General features: G+C 31.8%; 1 protein-coding gene across 1 annotated transcript; it reads right to left on the bottom strand.

The window, feature by feature from the left end:
* On the bottom strand, positions 1-10,341 carry LOC132311554 (F-box/LRR-repeat/kelch-repeat protein At2g27520-like). Its single transcript, XM_059809493.1, has 2 exons — positions 9,909-10,341; positions 1-1,463 (listed from the first exon to the last, which is right to left on the bottom strand). The coding sequence occupies exon 2, from the start codon at positions 1,455-1,457 to the stop codon at positions 315-317; it is 1,143 nt and encodes a 380-aa protein (XP_059665476.1). The 5' UTR covers positions 1,458-1,463; positions 9,909-10,341; the 3' UTR covers positions 1-314.
* Positions 10,342-26,442: the final 16,101 nt, after the last annotated feature.

Here is a 26,442-nt window from a genome sequence, read left to right as displayed (position 1 = left end):
TCCATTATAAAACTGAATCTTTTTAGAATTTATGGAAGTAGAGAAATTGTTTCCGATGAGAGATAATAGCTCTTGGAAAAAAAAGAGTCATGACATATATAAGAGGACCCACAAATAAGCAGGGTAACTATAGATTTCTCCTCAAGATACCAGTACCCATCACATTTGGGTAACAAATGTTCAAAAAAATAAATAAATGAAAATAAAACAAAACTGAATCCCTAACCATGAAGAAGGAAGGACAATATATAGGACCCTTGCATTTCTGTGGAGATCAATTAATCTGCTTTCCAAACCTAGGCAAAAGACCGGAACTAAGAGAAATCCAATGAAACCAAGCTGTTGACATGGCATCTATATGTGTTATATCTGTCACAATTTTCTACCACAAAAGAAGAAACTTCTCCTGTCTTGAGGTTGTAAACAAGGTATGTCTTAAATAGATCTACACCACGGAAGATCACCAACTCCCCATTTTTTAACGAGGCAATAGGAACCAAACAACGATCCAGAGACCATTCACCATTCGGGACGTCAAATATTTGCTCAATCATGCATCTTTGACCTCTCAAGTCAATGCTAAAAATCCTGGTCCACCCTCCTGTATTCAATTCCGTCAAGGCCCAAAGCTCCCAAACAAATCCAGCACAATAAGCTACTAAAGCTAGAAAGCTTTTCCACACTATATAAGTGCATCTTATTGCCTTGTGGTAGACATTTGGAACAAGAAATTGATGAAAAATTTCAGCTTCAGCATCCAAAGCAAAAATATGAGAAGCACCATCACAAGTAAAATAAAAGTACCCTCCAGTAGAAAATGATGACTTAGAATATAACGCATAGTGATCAAAGTTTGGCAAATGTTTAGTCTCAATCAATCTCCAAGCATTATCAGTACCCACAGTTGATATTAAACAGACATCGTGCTTATTTTCATCAGGGCTAATAAGCATCACTTTGTATCTCCCAATAGAGCGAACATATGTTAAACGAGGAGAACATATACGATTTGTCTTAAATAAAGGCGGGAGGGTCACTACTTGCTTCGTAATAGGATTCCCAACATACAAGATACGCTTATCACGGCAGTTAGACAAAACTAAACCATCACAACTACCAAAAACGTGCAGAGGAAACCCGTATCTTAACTGTCTTATCTGAATATCACAATTATTTATCTCCACAAAACAAACTGAATCTACAAAGTTGGAACTATGGATTAAGAGGCCATCAGTTGATTTTTGAAGATGTGCATTAATGAAACCAGGGTCATTGATCACATTATACCACTCTCGGCAAACATACCTCATCACATTGTATAGAACCTCAGCAGGTAACCAAAGCAGGATGTTGAATATGATCTCTTCAGGAAGAAAAGATGCGCTGTTTTTCAACTTTCTTCCACTTGAACAAACAACCACCTTGAAATTATTAGAGATATGATTAACTCCAGCCATCTGCAACTTTAGAAAGGAATTTTTTTACCCCAAAAAAAAAATGCATATTTAGATAGGATCTAAAAGAACAAATTCATAATACGAAATTCACAAAAATATAGAATCTAAAAAAATAAATAAATAAACCAACCAGGGAGAACTGTACTATTTTAAAAACAGCACACATAAGACATTTGTAGTAGAACATCTATACTTGAAGAAAGCAAAGAACATAGATTTAAAAGGATATGCCATTCTAATAAAAAAATCTTCTTCAACCAAAATCAACAAAATAAATCTATGCACACAATTGTATGGAAGCCAAAAAAGGATAAAATTCTTTAGCTATGGTCTTCACCAAAGGCGAAGCCTAAGTCTTTAAAAAAAATTTACACTATTCCATTTCAAGAAACAAGTATTGAGCATACTAATTCAACATTCAGGTAATTTAATTTCTATACGTGTTCAATCCAATATACAACTCTGACTTGGATGCTTCAATTGAAAATCATATAGTGAATCCTAAATACCAACAGGCAAGTGGCCTAGCGGTACCAAGCTTCTACTTCCCAAAGGGAGGTCAGAGGTTCAAGCCTCAGTGGAGGCATGTGTGTGTGAGTACCAATTAGGAAAAAAAAAAAAGTGAATCCTGAATATCGAAGATAGTAAAAATACATTCTATTTACAACTTCTTAGAACAATGCATTTAGTTTTTTCCCCGGAAATTAATGTTGTAGAAGGATATAATTATTAAAGTAGCATCTCTCTAATAGCTTAAGCTTTTGGAGTATATGGTTGTTAACATGGTATCAGAACCAAAGGCCTCGAGTTTAAACATCACCATCACCCTAATAAAATTAAAAAAAACATGTGTTGGACCAAAGAGAAAGCCACACGTGAGGGTGGCGAGTTGAAAGATATAAATATTAAAGTTTCACCCTCTCTAATAGCTTGAGCTTTTGGAGTATATGGTTGTTAACAAATGCAATAAATAGGTTGGGAATTGGTCAAATATGGACATGGTGGATTGTTCTTATCATCCTTATTTAAGAGGGATAGGCTAGCGAAGTTAGTTATTCACAGGTCATAATGTTTAAAGGCGAAGACAGTGTCAACTTCCAGAGCATCTAAGTGACTCAAATTATGTAAACTCAACTGTAGTAATATTACCAAAGTGCTTTCACAAGGATCTATTCATATTGCGGACAATGAATAACACCATTCTTAAACTTTTACTTTGGTATGGTAAAGTGGGATCACATGTAGAATGCGCAAATAAAAGAAACTGCATAGCAAGTTTTTTAACACTAGCTCGCTAATTAACCTGGATTACAAAGTCAGAATGTCTAGCATTTTTCCCAAGAAACAATAAAACTCCTTAAAATATTCTTAAATCCCACATAAAATTTAATAACACAATTATCTTCAAGGGTGATAAGAGAATTTAAGCTGTGAGGTGCTTTGAGTTGGGGTATGTAAGAGTAATTGATGTGTGAGGTGTAAAAAGTACTTGAGTTATGAGCTGTGGAAGTGCTTTTAAGAGAGAATTGTATTATCCCCTCTACAAGAAAAAAAATAAAACAAGTGCAATCCAACTCAGGAGAGATGCCATTGCACTTTCCTTCTTGCTTTCATTTTTTTAAGAAAATGATATTCAAATTTCTCCAAAGCATTTTTACACTCCAATTAATTTTTTAATGAATAAAAAGATGCAAATAATCCTCAAATTTGAGATGTATTGATAGGAACAGAAAGGAACATAAGATCACAATTAACTTAGTGAAAGCCCTTAACTAAACCAAAAATGGTTGAGTTGTAATCATAATGACATTTCCTCTTCTCAAGCAAAGCTAACATTAACATTACATCACATCCACCACAAAAAACACAATGTGAAGAAAATCAAACCTCAATTAACATTACAGAATATATATATATATATATATATATATATATATATATATATATATATCAAGTAATTCAACTGACCTACGTAATCTACTATGAAGAGGTAATTGGTGTTGGGAGCAGCACCACTGATTCGAAACAGCTCAAGTTGGTCATGGTACTAGCTGGCCATGGATGTCGCCACATATGGTGACCGGACACTTCACCGGCTGTACGTTCCATACCTCAACCAAGCTGTTGTATCATTGCTTGAGTTTTAGGGATAAATGTTTTTTTCCCCTGTATCAATTCCAGGATCCACCCACCAAAAGAATAACCTTAAAAATGACAGTCTATGTAACTACATCCCAAGAATCCCCAACCCTTCAGTTGGGCATTTAATTGAAAAGTTAGTTTGCAAAAACCAAAAATTTTACAATTTACGCAACATTGTAACAAAACCTCTTTTAAACTCATCCTGATTGATACAGGTTCTTTTAAATAAAGGCTAGTAAGAACATGTCCAATTAGTTATAGTAGCAATAGTAATGAAAAAGAAACATATGTTTAGTCAGTATAATAACTATTCAAAAAGTCAAGACTGTCTATTTTGTAAAGTTAACCCAAGTCAATTGAACAAGGTCGGTGTATTTATGCTCTAAAATGAAAATTAGGATAACAAAACTTATGAATCGATGAAGTAATCCAAAAACAAATGATTCCATTATAAAACCAAATCTTGCTAGAATTTATGAAAAATAGAGCTATTGTCTCTAATGAGAGATAACTACTCGGGAAAAAAATAAGTCATGACATATAAAATTCTCCTCAGGACACCAGTACTCGTCACCTTTGGTTAAAAAAATAAAATTAAAAATAGAAAAACAAATTTGAATCTAGGTAAAAGACAGGAACTAAGAGACTTCCAAGGAAACCAAGCTGTTGGCATGGCATCCGTATCTATGTCTCTCACAATTTCTTACCACAAATGAAGAAACTTCACCTGTCTTCAGGTTGTAAACAAGGTAAATTTTAATGGATCTACACCACGGAAGATCACCAACTCTCCATTTTTAAACCAAACAATAGGAACCAAACAACGATCTAGAGAAGTTTTTTTTTTTTTTTGACAAATAATTATTTAGAGACCATTCACCATTCAGGACATCAAATATTTGCTCAATCATATATCTTTGACCTCTAAAGTCAATGCTAAAAATCCTGGTCCACTCTCCTGATTCAATTCCGTCAAGGCCCAAACTTCCCAAACAAATCCAGCACAATGAGCCCCCAAAGCTAGAAAGATTTTCCACTCTATATAGCTACCACTTAGTGCCTTGTGGTAGACCCTTGGAACAAGAAATTGGTGAAATATTAAAGCTTCAGCATGCAAAGCAAAAATTTGAGCAGCACCATCACAAGTCAAATAAATATACCTTCCGGTAGAAAATGACTCAGATGGTAACAAACAATGATCAAAGTTTGGCAATTGTGTAGTATCAATACATCTCCAGGCAATATCAGTAACCATAGTTAATTAAACAGACATCATCACTATTTTCATCGAGGATGATAAGCATCACTTTGTATCTCCTTGTAGAGCGAACATATGTTATACGAGGAGAACTTATCCACTATGTATTAGAAAATGGTGAGGAGGCCACTAGTTGCTTTGTAATAGGATTCGTAACATAGTAGATACGCTTATCATTGCAGTGAGAGAAAACTAAACCATCACAACTACCAAAAAACATGCAGAGGAAACCCTTATCTTAACTATCTTATCTGAATATCATAATTGCGTATCTCCACAAAACAGACCGATTTTGAAATGTTGCAACTTCCAATTAAGAGGCCATCAACTAATTTTTGAAGGTGTGCACTTTAATGGAACAGGGAATGATCACAGTATAGCACATTGCATAGAACCTCAGCAGGTAAACAAATCAAGATGTTGAATATGACCTCTACAAGAAGAAAAGGTGCACTTATTTTTTCATCTTTCTTCTACTTGAACAAGCAACAACCTTGAAATAATGGGAGATACTATTAACTCTAGCCATCAGCAACTTTAGAAAGGACTATTTTTTATAAAAAAAATATGCAACTTCAAAAAGGATCTCAAAGAACCAACTCATAATATGAAATTCACAAGAATATAAACGAAAAAAGTAAGAAGAAAAAGAAAAAGAGACCTATACTATTTTTAAAAGAGCTCACCTAAGAAATTTGTAGTAGAACATCCATAATTGAAGAAAGCAAAGAACAAAAATTAAAAGGATATGCGTCTCTCATAATAATTTTTTTTTTTTTTAAAAAAGGCAACACCTTTAACCAAATTTTAAAAAAAAATAAATAAATCTCTATGCAGAAGTGGATGCTAGTCAAAGATGGGCAAAATTCTTTAGCTATGGTCTTCACCAAAGGTAAAGCCTAAGACTTTCTAAAAAAATTACACTATTTAATTTCAAGAAATAATTATGGAGCACACTAATTCAACATCCAGGAATTTTAATTTCTATACGTGTTCAGTCCAATATACAATTCTGACATGGATCCCTTAGTTGCAAATCATACACTAGTACAACTAGTTTTACATAAAGAAAATTGGATCATGTATATCTAATCTAAGATAATAAAAATGTGTTCCACTTACAACTTCTTAGATCAATGCAATAAGTAGTTTGAGAATAGGAAAAATATGGACATGATGCATCGTTATTATCATCCTTATTTAAGAGGGTTAGGCTACCAGTGTTAGTTATTAGTGTGAGACGTTTATTTTTAATGTTGGCAAATTTCGGTATCAAAACTTGTTGATCGAGTTGCAATTTTAATTTATTTTGGGTCTCGATCGTGGAGCTGAATAGCAAGCATCTCAATACCATGGAATTAGAGGAATACATCATTTAGATTAGGTATGTATGTCAGTATGTGAGTGAGGACACAATGCACAAAAAGTTTGGTTGGATTGGGACTTCGAAAAAAATTGTTTTTAAATATTATTTTTCATTTTTTCTGTAAGTCCAACGGGTTGGTAAATTACCAATGCATTGGAGTTTCTCAGAATTCGCAATAATCCATAAAAGTCAAACAGGTTGGCAAATTACCAATGGATTGAAGTGCTCTCCAGAATTGTACACTTTTACCTACCTGTAGAGTCCTACGGGTTAATAAATTACAAACGGATTGGAGTGCTCTTGGGAATTGGGCACTTTTGCCTACCTGCACAGTCCAACGGGTTGGAAAATTACCAACCAGTTGACTTATCAAAAATAAATAAATTTACTAACCAGTTGGACTTAACCAGATATATGCGGGATTCTATGTTTTTTTTATAAAATTTTGATTACTATTTTCACCAAAATTCTAGGACATCAAATTGGATTTTAACATCACTTTTTCCACTTTTATTTGTACTACCTTAAGTATTTCAACTTTTGTCCAGCACATGTAGAGACTTTGGGGAAAAACACATAAAATATTTTACACACCATTGTTGGAGAAACAGTTGATGAGTTGAGGGAAAAACATTTTTATATTTGAGAGCACACACATACATGTGAGAATTTTAGGTGATACTCTTCATCTGATCAAAGGGATTTTCAAAGTCTATATCAATTCAATCAGAGCAGCAGATTTTCCCTTACATATTTGCATTAGTGAGTGATAGGAGGGCAAGATCATCGTGAGGCGATTACGTTGGCATGGAATGGTGTTTCGGATTATTTCCAATGCATTACGAGTGGGGAACAGTTTCGAAGGAAACGAAACTAGTTGTACTCTTTCTCTAACACAGTGGAATGATTTGCCAGAGATGGCTAGTCTCCATGGTTTTTTCCTTGATGAGGTTTTTCCACATTACAAAAATATAGTGTGTTCTTTCCTTTACTTGCTTTACTTTATTGTTTATTTTGTGATTGGTTTGGATATAACTATTAATCGGCGTGGGTTATTAATCAATCATAAAAATTGAGCAAGAAAACCTATTCACCCTCCTCTAAGTCTTAGGAACATCTAATTTCACTAAATTAACAAACCACTTCTGCACCGCGCAACTCACACTTGACATGTAATACTGTTTGGAGGTGAAGGCATTGTCAACTAACAGAAAACCTAAGTGGCTGAAACAGTTAAAACTCAATTGTAGTAATATTACCAAAGTAATTCCACAAGGATACATTCATATTGCACACAGTGAATTACCACTCCATCCTCCAAACAGATATGCACCTTATGGATTAATCTCATATCATAAATAGCATATTACAAAATTGATTTTTAAATTTGAAGCCTTAGTGCGCTTAAACTCTCAAGAGTAACCTTGAAAATGATGATGAGCAAAGTAACTAAATCACTATCTTCCACAAAGCCCCCTTTTCTTTTGAAAAACTAACAAATCGCCTATTGACATGAGAACTAACTGTGTATTTATTCAAGTTCTTTTTCTCTATTTTACATGATTTTCCCTTTCTCGCCCCCAATCACTCTATACACACACATGTATATACTTTTCACTTGTTGAGTCAAAAGCCTTCCAATTGATACCATCGCATTTCTCATATTATTTCTTCCAATTTCTTTAAGGAAGAGTTGTGGTATACATATCAAAACTGTAAGCAGACTACACTTAAAATTTCACTAATTGGTAAGGAGGGATCACAAGTAGAGTCCACTAACAAAAGAAACTGCATAGTAAGTTTTTTAAAACTAGCTTGGTAACATACCTGGATTACAAGTTGGAATGGTTAGCATTTTTCTCAAGAAACGATATGTACCCCCTTAAAATATTTTTTAAAATCCACTCAAATTTTAATAGCACGATTATCCTCAAAAGTGTGATAAGAGTATTTACGCTGTAAGGTGATTTGAGTTGGAGGATGTAAGAGTGCTTGACATGTGAGGTGTAAAGAGTACTTGAGTTGTCGGATGTTGAAATGCTTTTGAGAAAGAATTGTATTATAATATCTAAGCAAGAAAAAAATAAAACATGTGAAATAGTGAACTGTGATGATCTGAAAGAATAATATTGCGCATTCCTTTTTGTTTTTATTTTTTTTTAAGAAAATGACACTCACATTCTCCAAAACTTGTTTACTATCCAACTAATTTTTTAATGAACAATATGACACAAATAATCCGCAAAAATAAGATGTAAGAGCACATGAAGTACAGTTGGAATCCATGAATTCTGAGTTTTAGGTTACATTTTAGAATCTTTTGACTTTTATGGGAACTCAAAGGATTGCAGATGCTAAATATCTAATTTATAACACTATGAAGCTATCTTTCATAATAGAATTCAGAATTACAGTTTTTCAAATAGGCTCAGACTGTGACAAAGCTCTCTAGAAGGCTGGTTGTCAATTGACTATTTTGGATCACATCCCAATTGATTTTTAATTTTTGATTTTTCTTTGTTGCCTACATCCCAATTGATTTACCCTTCTAAGTTATCACATTTTAGTTGATTTAGGAGTTTATCTTGATCCTTATTTATCATTTGATTTGTTATTTGCTAAGAAAATAAATAAATTAATACTATATTTGAAAGTACTGAATTAATATTTGATGTGACATAAATTTAGAATTAAATAAAAATTTAATTAATTATAAAAAAAGTTTAAATATGAAATACACTACAATTTTTCAAATTTCAAACATTGTCCAATCAGGCTATTAATAAGAGGAAAATAGATGTCGATTTTTATAAATGGAGCAGGTAGTTATTGTTGGGTGGCCCAATAAAAGCCAAAGCCCACAACCTTATCGTTCTATTATGTGCATATTCTATTATGAAAGAAGAATGTTAAATATGATTGCTCCATGAAAAGAAGATAACAACCTTACAATTCCCAGTAGTATAATTGCTTCAGCTATTTGCAACTTCTTTAATGGAGAACATATATAGGAAAACAAATGATAACATGAATTAAAAATAAAATACCTTTCAAACATTTAAACATCATCACTTTCATCAAAAACCAAAATGATAGGAGTATGCACACAATCAGAGTTGAGTAGTACATGGTTAAAAGGTGTCACCAAAGGCTTTCACCGAAAACTAATGTTTTTAAGTAGTATTGACCCGAAAATCACCATACCCATGTTTTAACTCCTCAAATAATTAAAGAAGAATTAATATGAATAACAACTAATACATAAAAAAAAAATTAAGTTGCCAACTTGCATTAGATATGCTTCGAACAAGTTTGCTTATGCACAGCACCAAAAAGTACCATAAAATGTAACCTAAAGGATTTGGTTAATCAATTTCAGGAACCTAACCCCCCAAGACAACAACTTTAAAAACGGCAATCACCTATGTAACTACATCCCAAGAATCCCCATCACTTCAGTTGGGCATTTATCCGAGCAGCTTGTATGCATCAACCAGAAATTTTACAATTTATCCATACATAGACGCATCAATTTAACAAAAAAAAAGCCTAGTGCTTCATAACATAAACTATCTAGAATAATCAACAAAATATTCAGCAAAAAGATTCACTATATAATCAAAATCAAATAAAATATGTCATGATTATAATATGTATGTGTAGGAAGAGGGAAAGAGAAAGTTACCTCTTTTAGCTTAGGAGAATCTGCGTCGCCATCAGTATTTAAGCCAGAGCCAGTCTGACCCTTGCAGATGATGGCACGCTAAGCAATTCGAGCAGATCTTCTGCGTTCAATTTTCATCAGCATTTAAGCCAGAATCTACTCGTGAATATTGTGATTTCTTTGGCTTTGTTTGGAGTTTCGAATGTCAGACCACTCTTAAAATAATGAAATTTTAAAAATAGGCGCTATGCGCGTTTTTTTTTTTTTTGGTGAAATATTAAGACTGTGTTCGGAATGCCTAGATTTGGGGGAATTTGAATTTCTAAAACAGGAGTATGTAATTTCAACTAAATTTTTAAAATTTAAATTTCAAAACACAGAATCCATTATTTCCAACTCAGCATAATAAATTTAGATTCAGTGGAATTTGAATTCCTAAAATAGGAGTATGTAATTTGAACTAAATTTTTGAAATTTAATTCCAAAACACAGAATCCATTATTTCCAACTCAGCCTTATTAATTTAAAATTGGGATTATATTTCATATGATTTGAATCCCAAATATATCGTCTAAAATTTGCATATATATATATATATATGGAAGCTCTCTTCTAAATTCCTAATAACTAAAAAATAAGGTTATGTGTGCATCTAAATTCCTAATATTTAAAATTCAGAATAAATTGTTTATATATATATATATATATATATATAAACTCCAAAATACCCTTAATAAAACCCCCAATATTTATTTTATTTTAAATATTTATTACAAGGGCTTTTTAAATATTTAAACCTTCAAATTGAAAAAAGAGAAATGTTTATTGCAGTCGCGCAAGCGACTATTCATTCATAGTCGGAGTTAGGATTGTATGTATGTATGTATGTATGTATAATAATAATTAATGTGATGTGAATGGATGCTAAAAAAAGGCGAAAAAAAAAAATTAGATAAGATAATTCATTCACAAGAAATGAATTCTGAGTAAAAAAAAAAAGGGATAAAAAAAAATCGAAAAAGAAGAAAAAAAGAATAAGATAGATTTTGAGATTTAAAAAAGATATACACAAAATTAGTTTTATATACGTATATATTTCTTTTTTGGTGAATAAATTATTTTCTTTTTTTTATTTTTTTTGTTTTCCTTAAAATTCAGTTATAGAAGGATAGTTATAAAAATAAAAACAAAAAGAAGCACATATATATATATATATATATATAAAAGAAAAAACAAAAAAGGAAATTAGATAATTTAAAAGAACTTTTTTTTTTTCGTCTAAAAAGTAATATTAGTCGAGTCCTATAAAAATTAAAAATTAAAATAATTAATACATTTAAAATTAAGACCTATCCTAATTGTAACAGTCAATGAACAATTGTTTGCGTGACTGCAATCAACGCACCTCAAAACAAAAACAAAAAAAAATTCTCCTTCTTTTGTAGTGTCCTCGTACACAGGCGGAAAGATTAACTAAACAGAATCCATGTGCGTCCAGCTGGCAAAAAAAATTAATCCTATACGCTTACATCATCACTCCGGCGTTACAAGTACAACGGCAACTATGGTACACCGGCGGGTAACCAAAGCACACGGCGACAAGCTTGACCCCAGCTGTAACAACCTACCACGAGGAAGGACTACTTGGAGTCGAGAATCGGTTGCAGTTTTCCATGAATAATTTTTTGTATAAATTTCTTTCTTTTAGACACAAGCATGAAATTGAGATCTATTTTATTTTCTTTTTCTTTTCTTTTTCCTCCCAGAATTCAGTAGATGCACAAGAACTTAAAATTCCATATCCGTGGCTAGTTTTCAATGAAACAGTGAAAGTGAATTCAGCGTTTCTCCGTTATTTAACACACCGTCAACAACACCTAAACTCTTCAGTGATTATCGCCAATCAGTCCTTCCCGACTCCAGCCACCGCGAAATTAATACTTTGGAAGAGAGATCTATTGGATGCAAATCGAAAGAGATAGAAAGATCCGATTTTCACTCAAAGGATAGGATTCCGTCACCGAACAAACCTCTGGCGCCGACACCACCATCAATTGATCGGAGTTCTGCTGCCGACACCACCATCGATTGATCTTTGACACCCCTGATGAGCTCAAATCTGGCATTATGGCCACCATTGTTCGCACCAACATCATCCAAAGACAGCCACCCGTTGCTTGCACCTGCATACGCCGATGAAGCTGGAGATAGAGAAAGGGGGAAAATAAGACCCATGCGCCGTTGTCTGACCTGAGAGGTTTTAGATAGAGAGTGGAGAGAAGGGAAGATGAATTGATCGCAAGCAAATTTTTTTGCCACCTGGACTGCCACCTAGGATTCTGCCTAAGTAATCGGCCAAATCCACGGGTGGATTATTTTTACACATCTTTGTATATAATTAGGTTTCTTGCACTTTGCCATTGTATTAACGGTTGGTTACTTGCATTTGCCTTTACTGGTAAAAGGCCGGAATGTTTTGTAACTTATTTTATTATTTGATAAATTATTTTATTAAATAATTATTTACTTTATTTATTTTTTAGTTATTTAAATAATAATTTGTAATTCATTTTATATCAATAAATTCTTTACACTTTTAATAATAGTATGAAGATATAGATACAGATATATACACTCACAAATATATGTTTTATTTATAGATCTTTGCATATATAACGATACATATTTGTTTGTTTGTGTGATATGTTTGTATTTATTTTAGGAAAAATTACATATAAATGGAGTCAAAGTTCCATATTTACTTAGAGACGGAGTCAAAGTTCCATATTTCTCTAAAATGGATTGCTGAGGTGGCACATGGTTTTTTACGGTTTAAAAAATTGTGGTGCCTAAAATGCCATTCCCTAACAAAAAAGTAGTACCTTCAGTTCAAAAAAGTAGTACCTTTAATTCAAAAAAATAGTACATTCGGAGAAAAAGTAGTACATTCGCGGGTGTTTAAAAAACATGGTACCTGGACGTCAAAAAGTAGTACCTTCAGTTCAAAAAAGTAGTACCTTCGAAGAAAAAGTAGTACATTCGCGGAAGGGTATTTTAGGCACCACAATTTCTAAACAGTAAAAAACCATGTGCCACCTCAGCAATCTATTTTAGAGAAATATGGAACTTTGACTCAGCCTCTAAGTAAATATGGAACTTTGACTCCATTTATATGTAATTTTCCCTTTATTTTATGTATAAAGTAATAAATTCTTTTAGATTTTATATTAATATGGAAATACTGAATTTTGAAATTGGTGGTAGAGTTTGAGTTTTGTAAATTTCTAAATTCAATTAATAAATATTTTATATATTAATAATTCTTTTCCAATTAGATTTTATTTTATTAAAAAACTCATAATAAATAGATAATGAGACAGATTTTTATAGAAAATAAAACAGCTAATTAGTGGTAGATTTTATGTAAATTTTTTTATTTTTTTTAAATATATTCTTGTTTAATTATATCTTCTTTAATTAAAAAAAACTCATAACAAATAGATAAATAGGTAATATATGTTACAGTTTTATATAATAACTTTTAAAAACACTTTTTATATAAATTAATAAATATCTTTATATATTAATAATTCTTGTCTAATTTGATTACCTTTTATTAAAATAAAATATAAAAAAACTCATAATAAAAGATAATTTGTAGTAGAGTTTTAGAAAAATTACTATATTTTGTATATCAATTAAAAAATATTTTTATATTAATAATTTTTGTCTAATTAGATTTTCTTTTATTAAAAAAGTCATAATAAATAAATAAATAAATAGGTAATTTGTGTTAGAGTTTAATAGAAACACTTTTAAAAACTCTTTTTGTATCAATTAATAAATATTTTTTATATTAATAATTTTTCTCTAATTAGATTTTCTTTTATTAAAAAACTCAAAATAAATAGATAAATAGGAAATTTGTGTTCGAGTTTTATTGAAACTTGTTTAAAACATCTTTTTTATTTCAATTAATAAATAAATTTTATATTAATAATACTTGTCTAATTAGATTTTCTTTTATTAAAAAACTCATAATAAGTAGATAAATAGGTAATTTGTGTTAGAGTTTTAGAAACTCAAGAAAAATGAATTTTATTAGGTAATTTGTAATTTGAATTAAACTCTTTAAATAATTTTTAGGTAATTTTTTGTTTATAAAAACTCTTTTATATATTAATAAATAAATACTGAAATATTGGGACAAGAGAAATGAATTTGATTAGGTAATTTTTAATTTGAATTAAACTATTTAAATTAATTTTTATGAATTTTATTAGGTAATTTGTAATTTGAATTAGACTCTTTAAATTATTTAAAAGGTTAGCCAAAAGGCCGAAAAAGTAAGACTACGCTTGATCTTAGCCAAAAGGCCGAGATAGTTGTTATTATTATTTCTTTAGGTCTATAATTTTATAAGAGGCTTCTATTTAATTATTTATAACTCAAAACCGATGTTGGACAAGAAAAATGAATTTTATTAGGTAATTTGTAATTTGAATTAAACTCTTTTAATTAATTTTTATGCTGTTTAAATTCATATTTATGAATTTTATTAGGTAATTTGAAATATATTTCGTGTTAGGGTTTTAATAAATATTTTATTTGAATTTATTTAGGTAACAAAATTTTATATTTTATTTGAATTTTTTTAGGTAATAATTTTTAGAGTTTCTATAATTTGAAATATATTTCATGTTAGAGTTTTAATAAATATTTTATTTGAATTTTATTAGGTAATAATTTCTAGAGTTTCTATAATTTGTGTTAGAGTTAAAATATATTTTGTATTAGAGTTTAATATAAACTCTTTTAAAATCTCCTTTTATATCCATTAATAAATATTTTTTTATATTAATAATTCTTGTCTAATTAGATTTTCTTTTATTAAAAAAACTCATAATAAATAGATAAATAGGTAATTTATGTTAGAGTTTTATTGGAACTCTTTTAAAATTAACCTCTTTTTATATCAATTAATAAATAATTTTTATATTAATAACCCTTGTCAAATTAGATTTAATCTTATTAAAAAAAACTCATAATAAATAGATAAATAGATAATTTGTGTTAGAATAATTTTTAGACTTTTATGTTACTGTTTTAATAAATATTTTATTTGAATTTTATTAAGTAATAATTTTTAGAGATTCTATAATTTGAAATATATAATTTGAAATGTATTTCTTATTAGAGGTTTATTAAATATTTTATTCGAACTTTATTAGGTAATAATTCTTATATTTTATTTGAATTTTATTAGGTAATAATAAGGCCAAGAAAGTAGTACTACACTTGATCTCAACCAAAAGGCCGAGAAAGGTTAGCCAAAAAACCGACTCAAAAAAAATTAGTACTTCACTTGATCTTAGCCAAAAGGCCGAAAAAAGTTAGTCAAAAGGTCGAGAAAGTAGTACTACATTTGATCTTAGCCAAAAGGCTGAGAAAGTAGTATTACACTTGATCTTAGCAAAAAAGACTAAGAAAGGTTAGTCAAAAGGCTACACTTAATCTTTAACAAAAGGCCGAGAAATAATAGCCAAAAGGCCGAGAAATGTGTGATTATTATTTCTTTAGGTCTATAGTTTATAAGAGGCTTCCATGTAATCCTTTTTACTTAAAACCAATGTGGGAAATGTGTGATTATTATTTCTTTAGGTCTATAATTTTATAAGAGGCTTTCATGTAATCATTTTTACTTATAACAATTGCGGGACAAGAAATATGAATTTTATTAGATAATTTGTAATTTGAATTAAACTCTTTAAATTAATTTTTATAAATTTTATTAGGTAATTTGTAATTTGAATTAAACTCTTTAAATAATTTTTAGGTAATTTTTTGTTTATAAAAACTCTTTTTTTATATTAGTAAATAAATGCTGAAAGATTGAAACTATTTTTTATATCAATTAATAAATAATTTTTATATTAATAATACTTGTCAAATTAGATTTTATTTTATTAAAAAAACTCAAATAGGTAATTTGTGTTAGAATAATTTTTAGAGTTTTATGTTGGAGTTTTAATAAATATTTAATTTGAATTTTATTAGGTAATAATTTTAAGAGTTTCTATAATTTGAAATGTATTTCTTGTTAGAGTTTTAATAAATATTTTATTTGAATTTTATTAGGTAATAATTTTTATATTTTATTTAAATTTTATTAGGTAATAATAAGGCCGAGAAAATAGTATTACACTTGATCTTAGTCAAAAGGGAGAGAATGGTTTGCAAAAAGGCCGACCCAAAAAAAATTAGTACTTCACTTAATCTTAGCCAAAAGGCCGAGAAAGGTTAGCCAAAAGGCCGAGAAAGTAATACTACACTTGATCTTAGCATGATTTTAGCCAAAAGGCCGACACTCTTGATCTTAGCATGATCTTAGCCAAAAGGCCGAAAAAGGTTGACCAAAAGGTCGAGAAAGTAGTACTACACTTGATTTAAGCCAAAAGATCAAGAAATGTTAGCCAAAAGGCCAACCCAAAAAAATTTAGTACTACACTTGATCTTAGTCAAAAGGTCGAGAAAGGTTAGCTGAAAGGTTAGCCGAAAGGCCGAGAAAGGTGTGATTATTATTTCTTTAGGTTTATAGTTTTATAAAAGGTTTTCATATAATCCTTTTTACTTAAAACTAATGTGGGACAAGAAAAATGAATTTATTAGGTAATTTGTAATTTGAATTAAACTATTTAAATTAATTTTTATAAATTTTATTAGGTAATTTGTAATTTGAATTAAACTCTTTAAATAATTTTTAGGTAATTTTTTGTTTATAAAAACTCTTTTTTTATATTAATAAATAAATACTGAAATACTCAAACACTGAAAATCTTTACACATTTTTATTAAAATAATTCTTGTCTAATTAGATTTTATTTTATTAAAAAACTCATAATAAATAGATAAATAGGTAATTTATGTTAGAGTTTTATAGAAACTCTTTTAAAATTATCCTCTTTTTATATCAATTAATAAATAATTTTTATATTAATAATCCTTGTCAAATTAATTTCATTTTATTAAAAAAACTCATAATAAATAGATAAATAGGTAATTTTTGTTAGAATAATTTTTAGACTTTTATGTTAGAGTTTTAATAAATATTTTATTTGAATTTTATTAGGTAATAATTTTTAGAGATTCTATAATTTGAAATATATAATTTGAAATGTATTTCTTGTTAATTTCTTTCTCTGCTGTTTGTCATTTTGTCTCTGGAAATGTAATTTCCTTAGCTCGCCCCTAGTTATGACACTATCATTATTGGGATGAATATTAGAGGTTTACTTTAGTTTTTACCACAAAAAAAAGTTTAAAAAAAAGTAGAAGTATCCAGGTATACAATTCACGTAAGCAAACTTCGTACTATAAATGCGTACATAAATATCTTCACAAAACACATGTACTGTGAGGCATTATAAGGCTTCAAAACTATCACCAACTGATTAACAGGTTTAATAAATATTTTATTTAAATTTTATTAGATAATAATTTTTATATTTTATTTGAATTTTATTTGGTAATAATAAGGCCGAGAAAGTAGTATTACACTTGATCTTAGCCAAAAAGATTAAGAAAGGTTAGCCAAAAGATCGACCCAAAAAAATTAGTACTTCACTTGATCTTAGCTGAAAGGTCAAGAAAGGTTAGCAAAAAGGTGAGAAAGTAGTACTACACTTGATCTTAGCATGATCTTAGCCAAAAGGCCAAGAAAGTTTAACCAAAGGCTGAGAAAGTAGTACTACGCTTGATCTTAGCCAAAAGACCAAGAAAGGCTAGCCAAAAGACCGACCCAAAGAAATTTAATACTACACTTGATCTTAGCTAAAAGACCGAGAAAGATTAACCAAAAGACCGAGAAATGTGTGATTATTATTTCTTTAGGTGTGACACCCTCGGATTTTCGGATGCGGTTTGGTCAGGCCCACGCCCGAATACCCGAGGATCTCAAAACAAATTGATAATAAACGAACACAGAGTACAATTTTAAAGTAAATAAGAATAAATAAAATTTGCTGAATAGAAAACTAAAATGATAATCTATTGAATGAAATCCCGAAATAAAATTTCATTAGTAAACAACCTTTACGATACAACTGATCCTCCATATACAACTCGGGAATCCATCTAGTGGACCCCTATTCAAATCCCAACTGTATTCAAAAGAACTGGAAATAAAACTCAATTCTACCACATGAAATACAATCCTATGCCAACAGTGGAGTGAATGACTGTATCTGCTCAGCACGATCCAGCTCTATGACTGGAGTTAACGAACACCTGAAAAAAATAATAGAAGGGTGGGTCAGGCCCACGAGCAAGTTCTAATCTAACTACAATCCATACAATGACCCGATATGCAGATACACCGTAGATACCTTACAATATCTATCTAGTCCATACATATATATATCCACACTATGGGACATTCACTGAACTACAATAGGGGTCTCAACCTGAATAGAAGGTAACATGCGAAAACGCACCCAAAGGTGGGCATGAATACCTAGACCTAACAGGGTACACCTCAACCATCATATCCAGCTATGCATCCCAATGCATATACGCTCCCTAACCAACGACTCTGAGACTCATGCCCATATCGTGGTGCCATAACATATATATAAAGTCCGTCTAACCCAAGGTATGCCATTTTATTGTTTATTGAATTGACATAAGAATTTTAATCCAGTTTAGTCATTCAACTTAATCAGTCGATCTGACTCAAACACAACCAACATTTAATCCAGGTAGTCATTCAACTTAATCAGTCGATCCGACTACACACAAACACAATTAATCCAGATAGTCTTTCAACTTAATCAGTCGATCTGACTAAACAAGGTTTAGGATTCAATGTTTTACAATCCTTCCCTTAAATCCAATAGGTTAGGTTTATGCGTTTTGAGCTAAACCATCCCTAGTATGACACCGTCCCATACCGGTTCATACCATCCTCCACAACCATGTAATTGATGGAATATATTAATTCAGCAATTAAAATTCCACATATATATAATCCAAAACCAATATCCAAGTAATTGCAGGAAAACATTTAAAGTTCAGCAATTAAATTCAAGCATTAAACCATATAGTTGCAGGAGATGATTTAATAAATCAACAACTAACATCCAGAGCCTGCATAGATCACATCTAACACATCAATGACCCTATAATATATTTAAAACCATTTTATAAATATATTAAATCCCACTGGAATGCCTAAAAATAAGCTTAAGTATTTAAAATTTCATCTATCCACTAACCATATACAATGTACATAAGTGTTATACAGTTTGATCCGTTAATTTAGAATTAACCTTAAATCAATTTAGGGTCTTAATAACACCCAAAAATTAACTATTTAATCCCTCCGTGAAGTCTCATTAAATTTCTAAAATTTAATCAAGCCATTTAGTTCCTTTCTTCTGTTAGTAGCATACACTGTTGTATATTTTTACACTGCTACATCCTTTGTCTTAGAGACTTAAACTATGCAACAATAAGTTTAATAGCACTTAGAATTAACTACTTAGATCCTCTGTTAAGTCCCTACAGTTCATTAGAATCACTCAAAAGCTCAAACACTGCTCAAAACACCAAACAGAGCCCTAGAAAACACTTTCTGGACGTAAAACAAATTGGAGCCGGCTCTTGGAATGGAAGAGCCGGCTCTTCCCCTATTGGAGCCGGCTCCAATTCCCTAGGAGCCGGCTCTTGCTGAAGGGGAGCCAGCTCTTGACTTTCTAGAGCCGGCTCTCTCCCTCTTGAGAGCCGTCTGTCCGTCTGTGACTTCTGCGACCTTCTTCTTCAACGCCGGCCGCTTCCCACCCGTTCTATTTAGTTTTAGACTGTTCCCAAGGTTCCTAACTATGTCCAGTATAATCCCCATGGAGTGTTTACAACAGTTGAAATCAAAAACAAAAATTACAAGTTCCACAGACAAATCATGCTTAGGAAAAACAACTACTGTAATGAACTTTCAAAAACCCATCACCGAATTTATTCAAGGAAAAGATAAGGTTAAATTGACATATAAAAACATGCTTAATTCAATTATTGATCCATTAAAACCCTATAGTATATCTAGGTGCACAGAACACAGGCCAACGGGAAGGAGGAAGAAAAGAACTTGCCTTTACAGTTTTGGATTCAAAACCATGTCGCCGTCTCCTAAGCTTTCCGACGATGTCCGAGTACTGTCAACTCCACCCTCTACTGCTCAGCCTTCCCTTCCCCTAAGTTCAAACCCTAAACCGCAACCAAAACTCTCACCTAGGTTACTCTGTTTTCCTCAAACCCTCTCTCTGTTTGCACTCTACAACTCTCTGTATTTTCACTGTACGTGAATAGGGTTTGAAAATAGGGTTTGTGTTTATTTTTCCAAAAACCCTAAGAAAATATAATGATGTATTTATAGAGGTTTAAGGAAAACCTAAATAGAATTCTGAAATTCTGAAAGGAGCCGGAAAAACTCGTGAGAATAAAACAAAACCCTAAAACTATAATACATATTAAATTAGGATTGATAACACCAGTTTAATTATTAATAAATACTAACAATTAAACTAACCCTATATACAGATATACTCAAATATACATGTATATACTTCCATGGGTAATACTGTACCCATACCCCTCTTATCCGAATAATCCATGAGACCTAAACGGTTGGTCCATCACTACTATCCAAACCCAACTTCCATTAATCAATAAAACTTAAATTTACAAATAATTCAATTAACATTAATCCAAATAAAACATATATAAATACATATTCAATTTAAAACAATTTAAACATTAAACAAATAATTAAACATTAATTCAAATAAAAACATATATAAATACATATTCAATTTAAAACAATTTAAACATTAAACAAACAAAACACACATAACTACAATTAAATCAATTAACAAAGTAAAACAATTACACACTTAAATAACTAGTCACATAAAAAAAAAAAATGTAATAAAAGTAATTTTATCCAATTTTATCCTTTTTAAAATTAGGGGTATTACATTAGGTCTATAGTTTTATAAAAGGCTTCCATGTAATCTTTTTTACATAAAACCAATATGGGACAAGAAAAATGAATTTATTAGGTAATTTGTAATTTGAATTAAACTTTTTAAATAATTTTTAGGTAATTTTTTGTTTATAAATTTTTTTTATATTAATAAATAAATACTGAAATACTAAAACTCTTTACACATTTAATATTAGTATAGATATAGATATATTTAACCTATGGCCTCTGTGACCTCATCCATCATCAGTGCTTTAGTTCTCGACCTCGTTAGTCACCAGGTTTGTTATTTTGCTGCTTCTTGAATACTTGTATTCTTCATCTTTATTATTATTAGGGAAAAGTGCAAAAAATCCCCCCGAACTATTGGGGTGTTGCAACTAACCCCCTTGAATTACAAAAAAAACCCCTTAACTAACAATAAGGTGCCAGAAAAGCCAAAAGACAACATTACCCTCAATTAGCCAACCTCTCTTTATTTTGGGCCCTCATTTTTCTGCAAAGAGACAGAGAGAGAAGGGGAGGGGGAGAGAGAAAACACTGTTCATCACCGAACCCAACGCAGCTCTGTTCATCACCTCCTTCCTCAATTTTGGAACCATCAATGCCCTGGTTCTCCACCCACCACTACCATTTTCACTGTCGCCAAACCCTTCCTCTACTAGACCACTGAGTGGTCAATTTTATAGTGGACGGATCTCAATGTCGAGCAACCTTATCGCCGAAATTGCGCCATATCCTCGCTGCCTCATGGTTTCCCCTGCCCCTCATTCACAGACCACTCACGATCCCATTCACAGACTTTAACCCAAAAAAAAAAAATCAAACCCAGATCGTTTCCTTATGATCTTAAATTCCCATATATATATATATATACACACAAACCCAGAAGCTGGGATGTCATTATTTATGCCTCCCCAATTGATGTCTCTGTTTTCCTGTTTCCAATTTGTAGATATACCCAACAGAGGTGGATGAGACGGCCTTTGACGGGCTGTGCTCGGCTCGGCAAGGATGAAGATGGGCTCGGCCGTGAGGAAGAAATCCGGTGGTGAGCTCGGCAGGACTGAATCGGTGAAATACTGCCCGGCAAGACGTGGACTGAACGGATGGCAGGGACAACACAACAGGAAGCTCCGAGGACGGTGATGGCTTCACAGAGAGCATGGACTCAAGAATCATGCACCGAAAACCCCTTCTCTCTCTGGATCGACTAAACCATCTCTCTTAGCAGTGAGCGGCAACGCCAACAAGAACTCCCACCATCACACACCATCAAACCACACCCACAAACCCACTATCACCACCCACCGCCACCCTCATCAACCATGGCATTCCCCAAAAATTAAAAAATTCGTAACCACACAAGGTCAGACCTATTGCCACCACTCCCCTCCCGCCACAACCATCGCCGCTACCTCACGCATATATACACACACAAACACACACATATATACGTTCTGTTCCCGAACCCTAACAACCTCGATGCCTTTACTACTACATGTCACGGCCCGTGTACCTTTTCGTGCTTGATACAGTCATGATCAAGGTGGGATTTTTGAAATCGATGTTCAAGTGAACCCATTTCCGGCGAGCTTTAGTCAAGCATAACAGTTCCCGCGATTGGGATAAAACGTGTTGGTGTCAATGGTAATTGGGGTTGTGGTTGTGGTTTAGGGTTACATCTCTTTCACTCTCTGTGCATATATATATATATATTCGTGTCCTGGACTAAGTCTGCATCTCCTCTCTCTGTGCCTATATTTTATATATCTTGCTCATGTATTGGACAATTTGGTATATACACATACATCTATAAATGTATCTGTGTCTCTTCCCCTCTCTCTGATTAACCAGGTTTTCATGAGAATTTTTCCAATCATTGGTATACAAACATAAGAAATCAAAGAAACCATCCCTTTGGTTCCTCCAAATCATAAGAAATCACCCCCAAAATCACTTCAATTCAGTACCAGAACGTGACATCGCTCCAACCCCTATTCTCAGCAGACATTTTCTCGAGAAAATAACGCAGCCAAGCTCAACCACAACCACCATTCAATTATGCGGACCATTAAATCATCACCTGAATGTCTGAAACTGATCCTCTCATGCCACCATCACTCTCTCTCCTCACTACTCCCTCACACCCACCAACCCTAACCCTCGTCCTCAAGGATTTTGTTCACTGTGGCGATTAGTTGCAATCCATTTGTCTCTTCAAGTACGTGGTCTGTTATGAGGTGCATGTTTGGGTATGAGGGTAACAAAAAGGGCATTACTGTCATTTCACATTCATAAGGGTATTATGGTCATATAAACTTAGAACTTGCATCACGTGACAGCACATGGGGTTTTTAACGATAATATTTGGCCGGCAATTCCCCGGATAGGGTAAACTGCAACAAAAGTGTATATTTTGGGGTTTTTTTTTTTTTTTTTTTTTTTTGCATTTTTGGTAGTTTAGGGGGTTAGTTGCAGATTTTATCTCAGTTCAAGGGTTTTTTTTGCACTTTTCCCTTATTATTACTCTCTTTTCTTTTGAGTATGTTTCTGTTGACCCAATTCATGATATGCACCAACAAGTTGGAAGGATCAGAAGTGTTTATATATATATATATATATATATATCCAGTTCAGTACCATCGTTCACCTTCTTTCTGGTAAGGGTTTTAGAACAATTGAAACTTGAACCCTAAAAATCAAAATCATGCTCTGAAATTACGTTTGCCTTTCGTTTCTATTTAATTTTAGTTTTCATGCCAAAACACGTCAAAGCTTTGGTTCTACTATTTTTTAATTGGATCGGTCAAAACAATTTGCCCTGCTTTTTTAAACTCATCAAAATTCAAGTTTAAAGTTTACAATAAGAGTGGAGTTCTTCAATTTGCAAAACCTATGGTGTGAAATTGCACTGTTAAACTGCATTTACCGCGCAATGTGCACACAATTAATTATATACTGGAACATAAAAAGACAATATATATATATATATATATATATATATATATATATATATATAGGGTTTAGAGTTTTAGGATTGTACACGTATTATATACAAAAATAGTCTTTTTTTTTTTTTTTTTTTTTTTCATTGATCAGAAACACAACTCACATCCTCTCATCTTTGAGGATGGGGAGGTTATAAATTAATGGTTTATGCTATGAATTTGATGATTTGATACAGATGGTATCAACAATCTAACAATTTCCATACTTAACAGTGGGATATGATTTTTGTTTGTGTGAACTTTGGTTTCTATGTTTTGAGCTGGGTTTGGGTCTTGTCCTTTTCTTTTGTGCTTTGTTATCTATTATTTACGTACTTTTGTTACCTGTTGTTAATTACATCTTTCACACACACACACACACACATACACACACAACACACACACACACACACACACACACATATATATAGTTGTTATATATATTGTTTTCCATTTCTAGGATAAAAATGGCAGATCCTTCTGCTGGTGAAATGGAAACCATTACAATTGAGTGGACTATCAACAAGATGCAAAAATTAAACAATTTTTTTGACAATATGATGACGGAGGAAAAAAGGTTTAACTTACCGATGATCATGCATTTACTCAAAACTTTTGGAGTTGATAAAGCAATAGAACTGTAGCCAGAAATTGGAAAAAGTCAAATATTCGCCTTGGCACAAGCTGAGGGCCTCTGGGTTGGGAGTTCTGATGATGATATTGCTTCTACCCCTGCCCCTGCCCCTGCCCCTGATGTTGTTGTTTCGGACCCTGCCCCTTCTTTACTTCAACCGGCTAGACAAACGGATGTTGTTTCTCACCCCGCGCCACCTTTAACCTAGATGTAGACGGAGGAGGGATCATCGTGATTTTGAAAATTTTGTTTTGAAAGATTTCATCCTGATGATACCAAAATTTTATCTTTTTAAATGCCACTTTGGATGTCATGTTCAAGTATTGATTTTCATTTGCAGTTAAGTTTTTGACAATTTGGAAGATAAAGTTTGCATTCATTTGATCTTCATGCTTAAACTTGAAGACATATTCTACTTCATCATGATCACATTAATGTTCTAACTTATATTTATTTATTATTATTTAAAAAAATTTATAATTAACTCAGCTCCTAACAGATTTTCATGTTTGTCCTCAGTAGTTGGCATGGTGGTCTTATTTGCTCAGTTTCTTTGCATTTGACTCCCAGTATATGACATTATTTTTATGGTGATTACAATTGTGATATCCTAAAAGTCTTCATAATGATATGCATATAAACATTGTAACATCAAGTACATGCCCAAAGCAGTCTTTCACAAGCTGGTTGCTCTCAATACAGAAAAGCTTGGATGGTTCTTAGTAGGTACATATATTCACTAAACATAACAATCAAAAATTTATACTATATAATTGAACAACTAAAGAAAGTGCTCGTGTTGATCATAATGTATTCGTGTCATAATCGTGCTGTGTTCGTATGATGAAGCTTAACTTATTTAATCCGATTAGAGCTGTTATGGTGTTATGTTCGTATTATGAAACTCAACCTATTTAATCCGATTAGAGCTATTAAATTAATCATGTAAGGTAAACCCGATTAATTTGTAACTTGTTTTAAACCACTTACTATGAACATTTCAATATCAATCCAATATGTATGTTGTATTTGGCCCTTTTTTTTTTTTAAAAAAAAAAAAAAAACACACACACTCTCTCTCTCTCTCTCTCTCTCTCTCTCTCTATATATATATATATATATATATATATATTATCTCAATTTATATTATTTTCATGAATTTAGTCATTCCTTATCTCAACTTTTTATTATATTTGCATTTTATACTTAAATTGACAAACGGGTTACATGACCTATTTAAATTAACGGGTTAAACGGCTCATTAACCGAGTCGTGTCATTACATGACCCGTTTATTAAATAGGTTATACGAATTGTGTAATGTTACTCATTTAATAAATGATCATGTTCATGTCAATGGTTCCTGACACAGAGCTGTGTTCGACTTTACTTGTTAAGAATAGTTATGAATTGACATGAAGCTATTATGACCCGCCAATACAAATTGTCACTCCCACATAATGGGGAGGGTATTGGGTTTATAAGAGTAGGTATATAATATCGCCCAACAGTTTAAACTTTGAGATCGGATAACAAGTGCCCGTGCTCATTACAGTGGTATCAAAGTAGAACCAATCTTTGATATGGTGTCACATCAAGTATTTGGCACAATGGATTGGGTTCATGTTGTTATCGGTCCTTTTATCATTAGGATAGACAAGTAGGCGTTACGAGTTTGAGTGATAGAAAGTGTTAAAGATTGGCATTAGGCTTCGAATCTGAAATACCAACCAACAACTTAATTGCATGTGTATATATTTTATACAGACATGATATGTGAGGAGACAATGGCCTAAAATATACACACATGCAAAAGGCCTATACGTCAAAGTGATATGCTAAAGGGAAAATTGCAAAAAAAAAAAAAAAGTAAATAAATAACTTTCATGAACTACAC

This window comes from Cornus florida, unplaced genomic scaffold, assembly GCF_030987335.1.
Source record: "Cornus florida cultivar Cherokee Brave unplaced genomic scaffold, ASM3098733v1 CherokeeBrave_3.0.0_Hap2_Chr06, whole genome shotgun sequence".
In the NCBI taxonomy this organism is placed as follows: domain Eukaryota; kingdom Viridiplantae; phylum Streptophyta; class Magnoliopsida; order Cornales; family Cornaceae; genus Cornus; species Cornus florida.
Note: the sequence above shows the minus strand (reverse complement) of the source record. Positions and strands in the feature narration are given on the sequence as shown.

Bases quoted from the DNA above. Each gene is read 5' to 3' on its own strand.
- LOC132311554 (XM_059809493.1), bottom strand. From the start codon at position 1,457: ATGGCTGGAGTTAATCATATCTCTAATAATTTCAAGGTGGTTGTTTGT.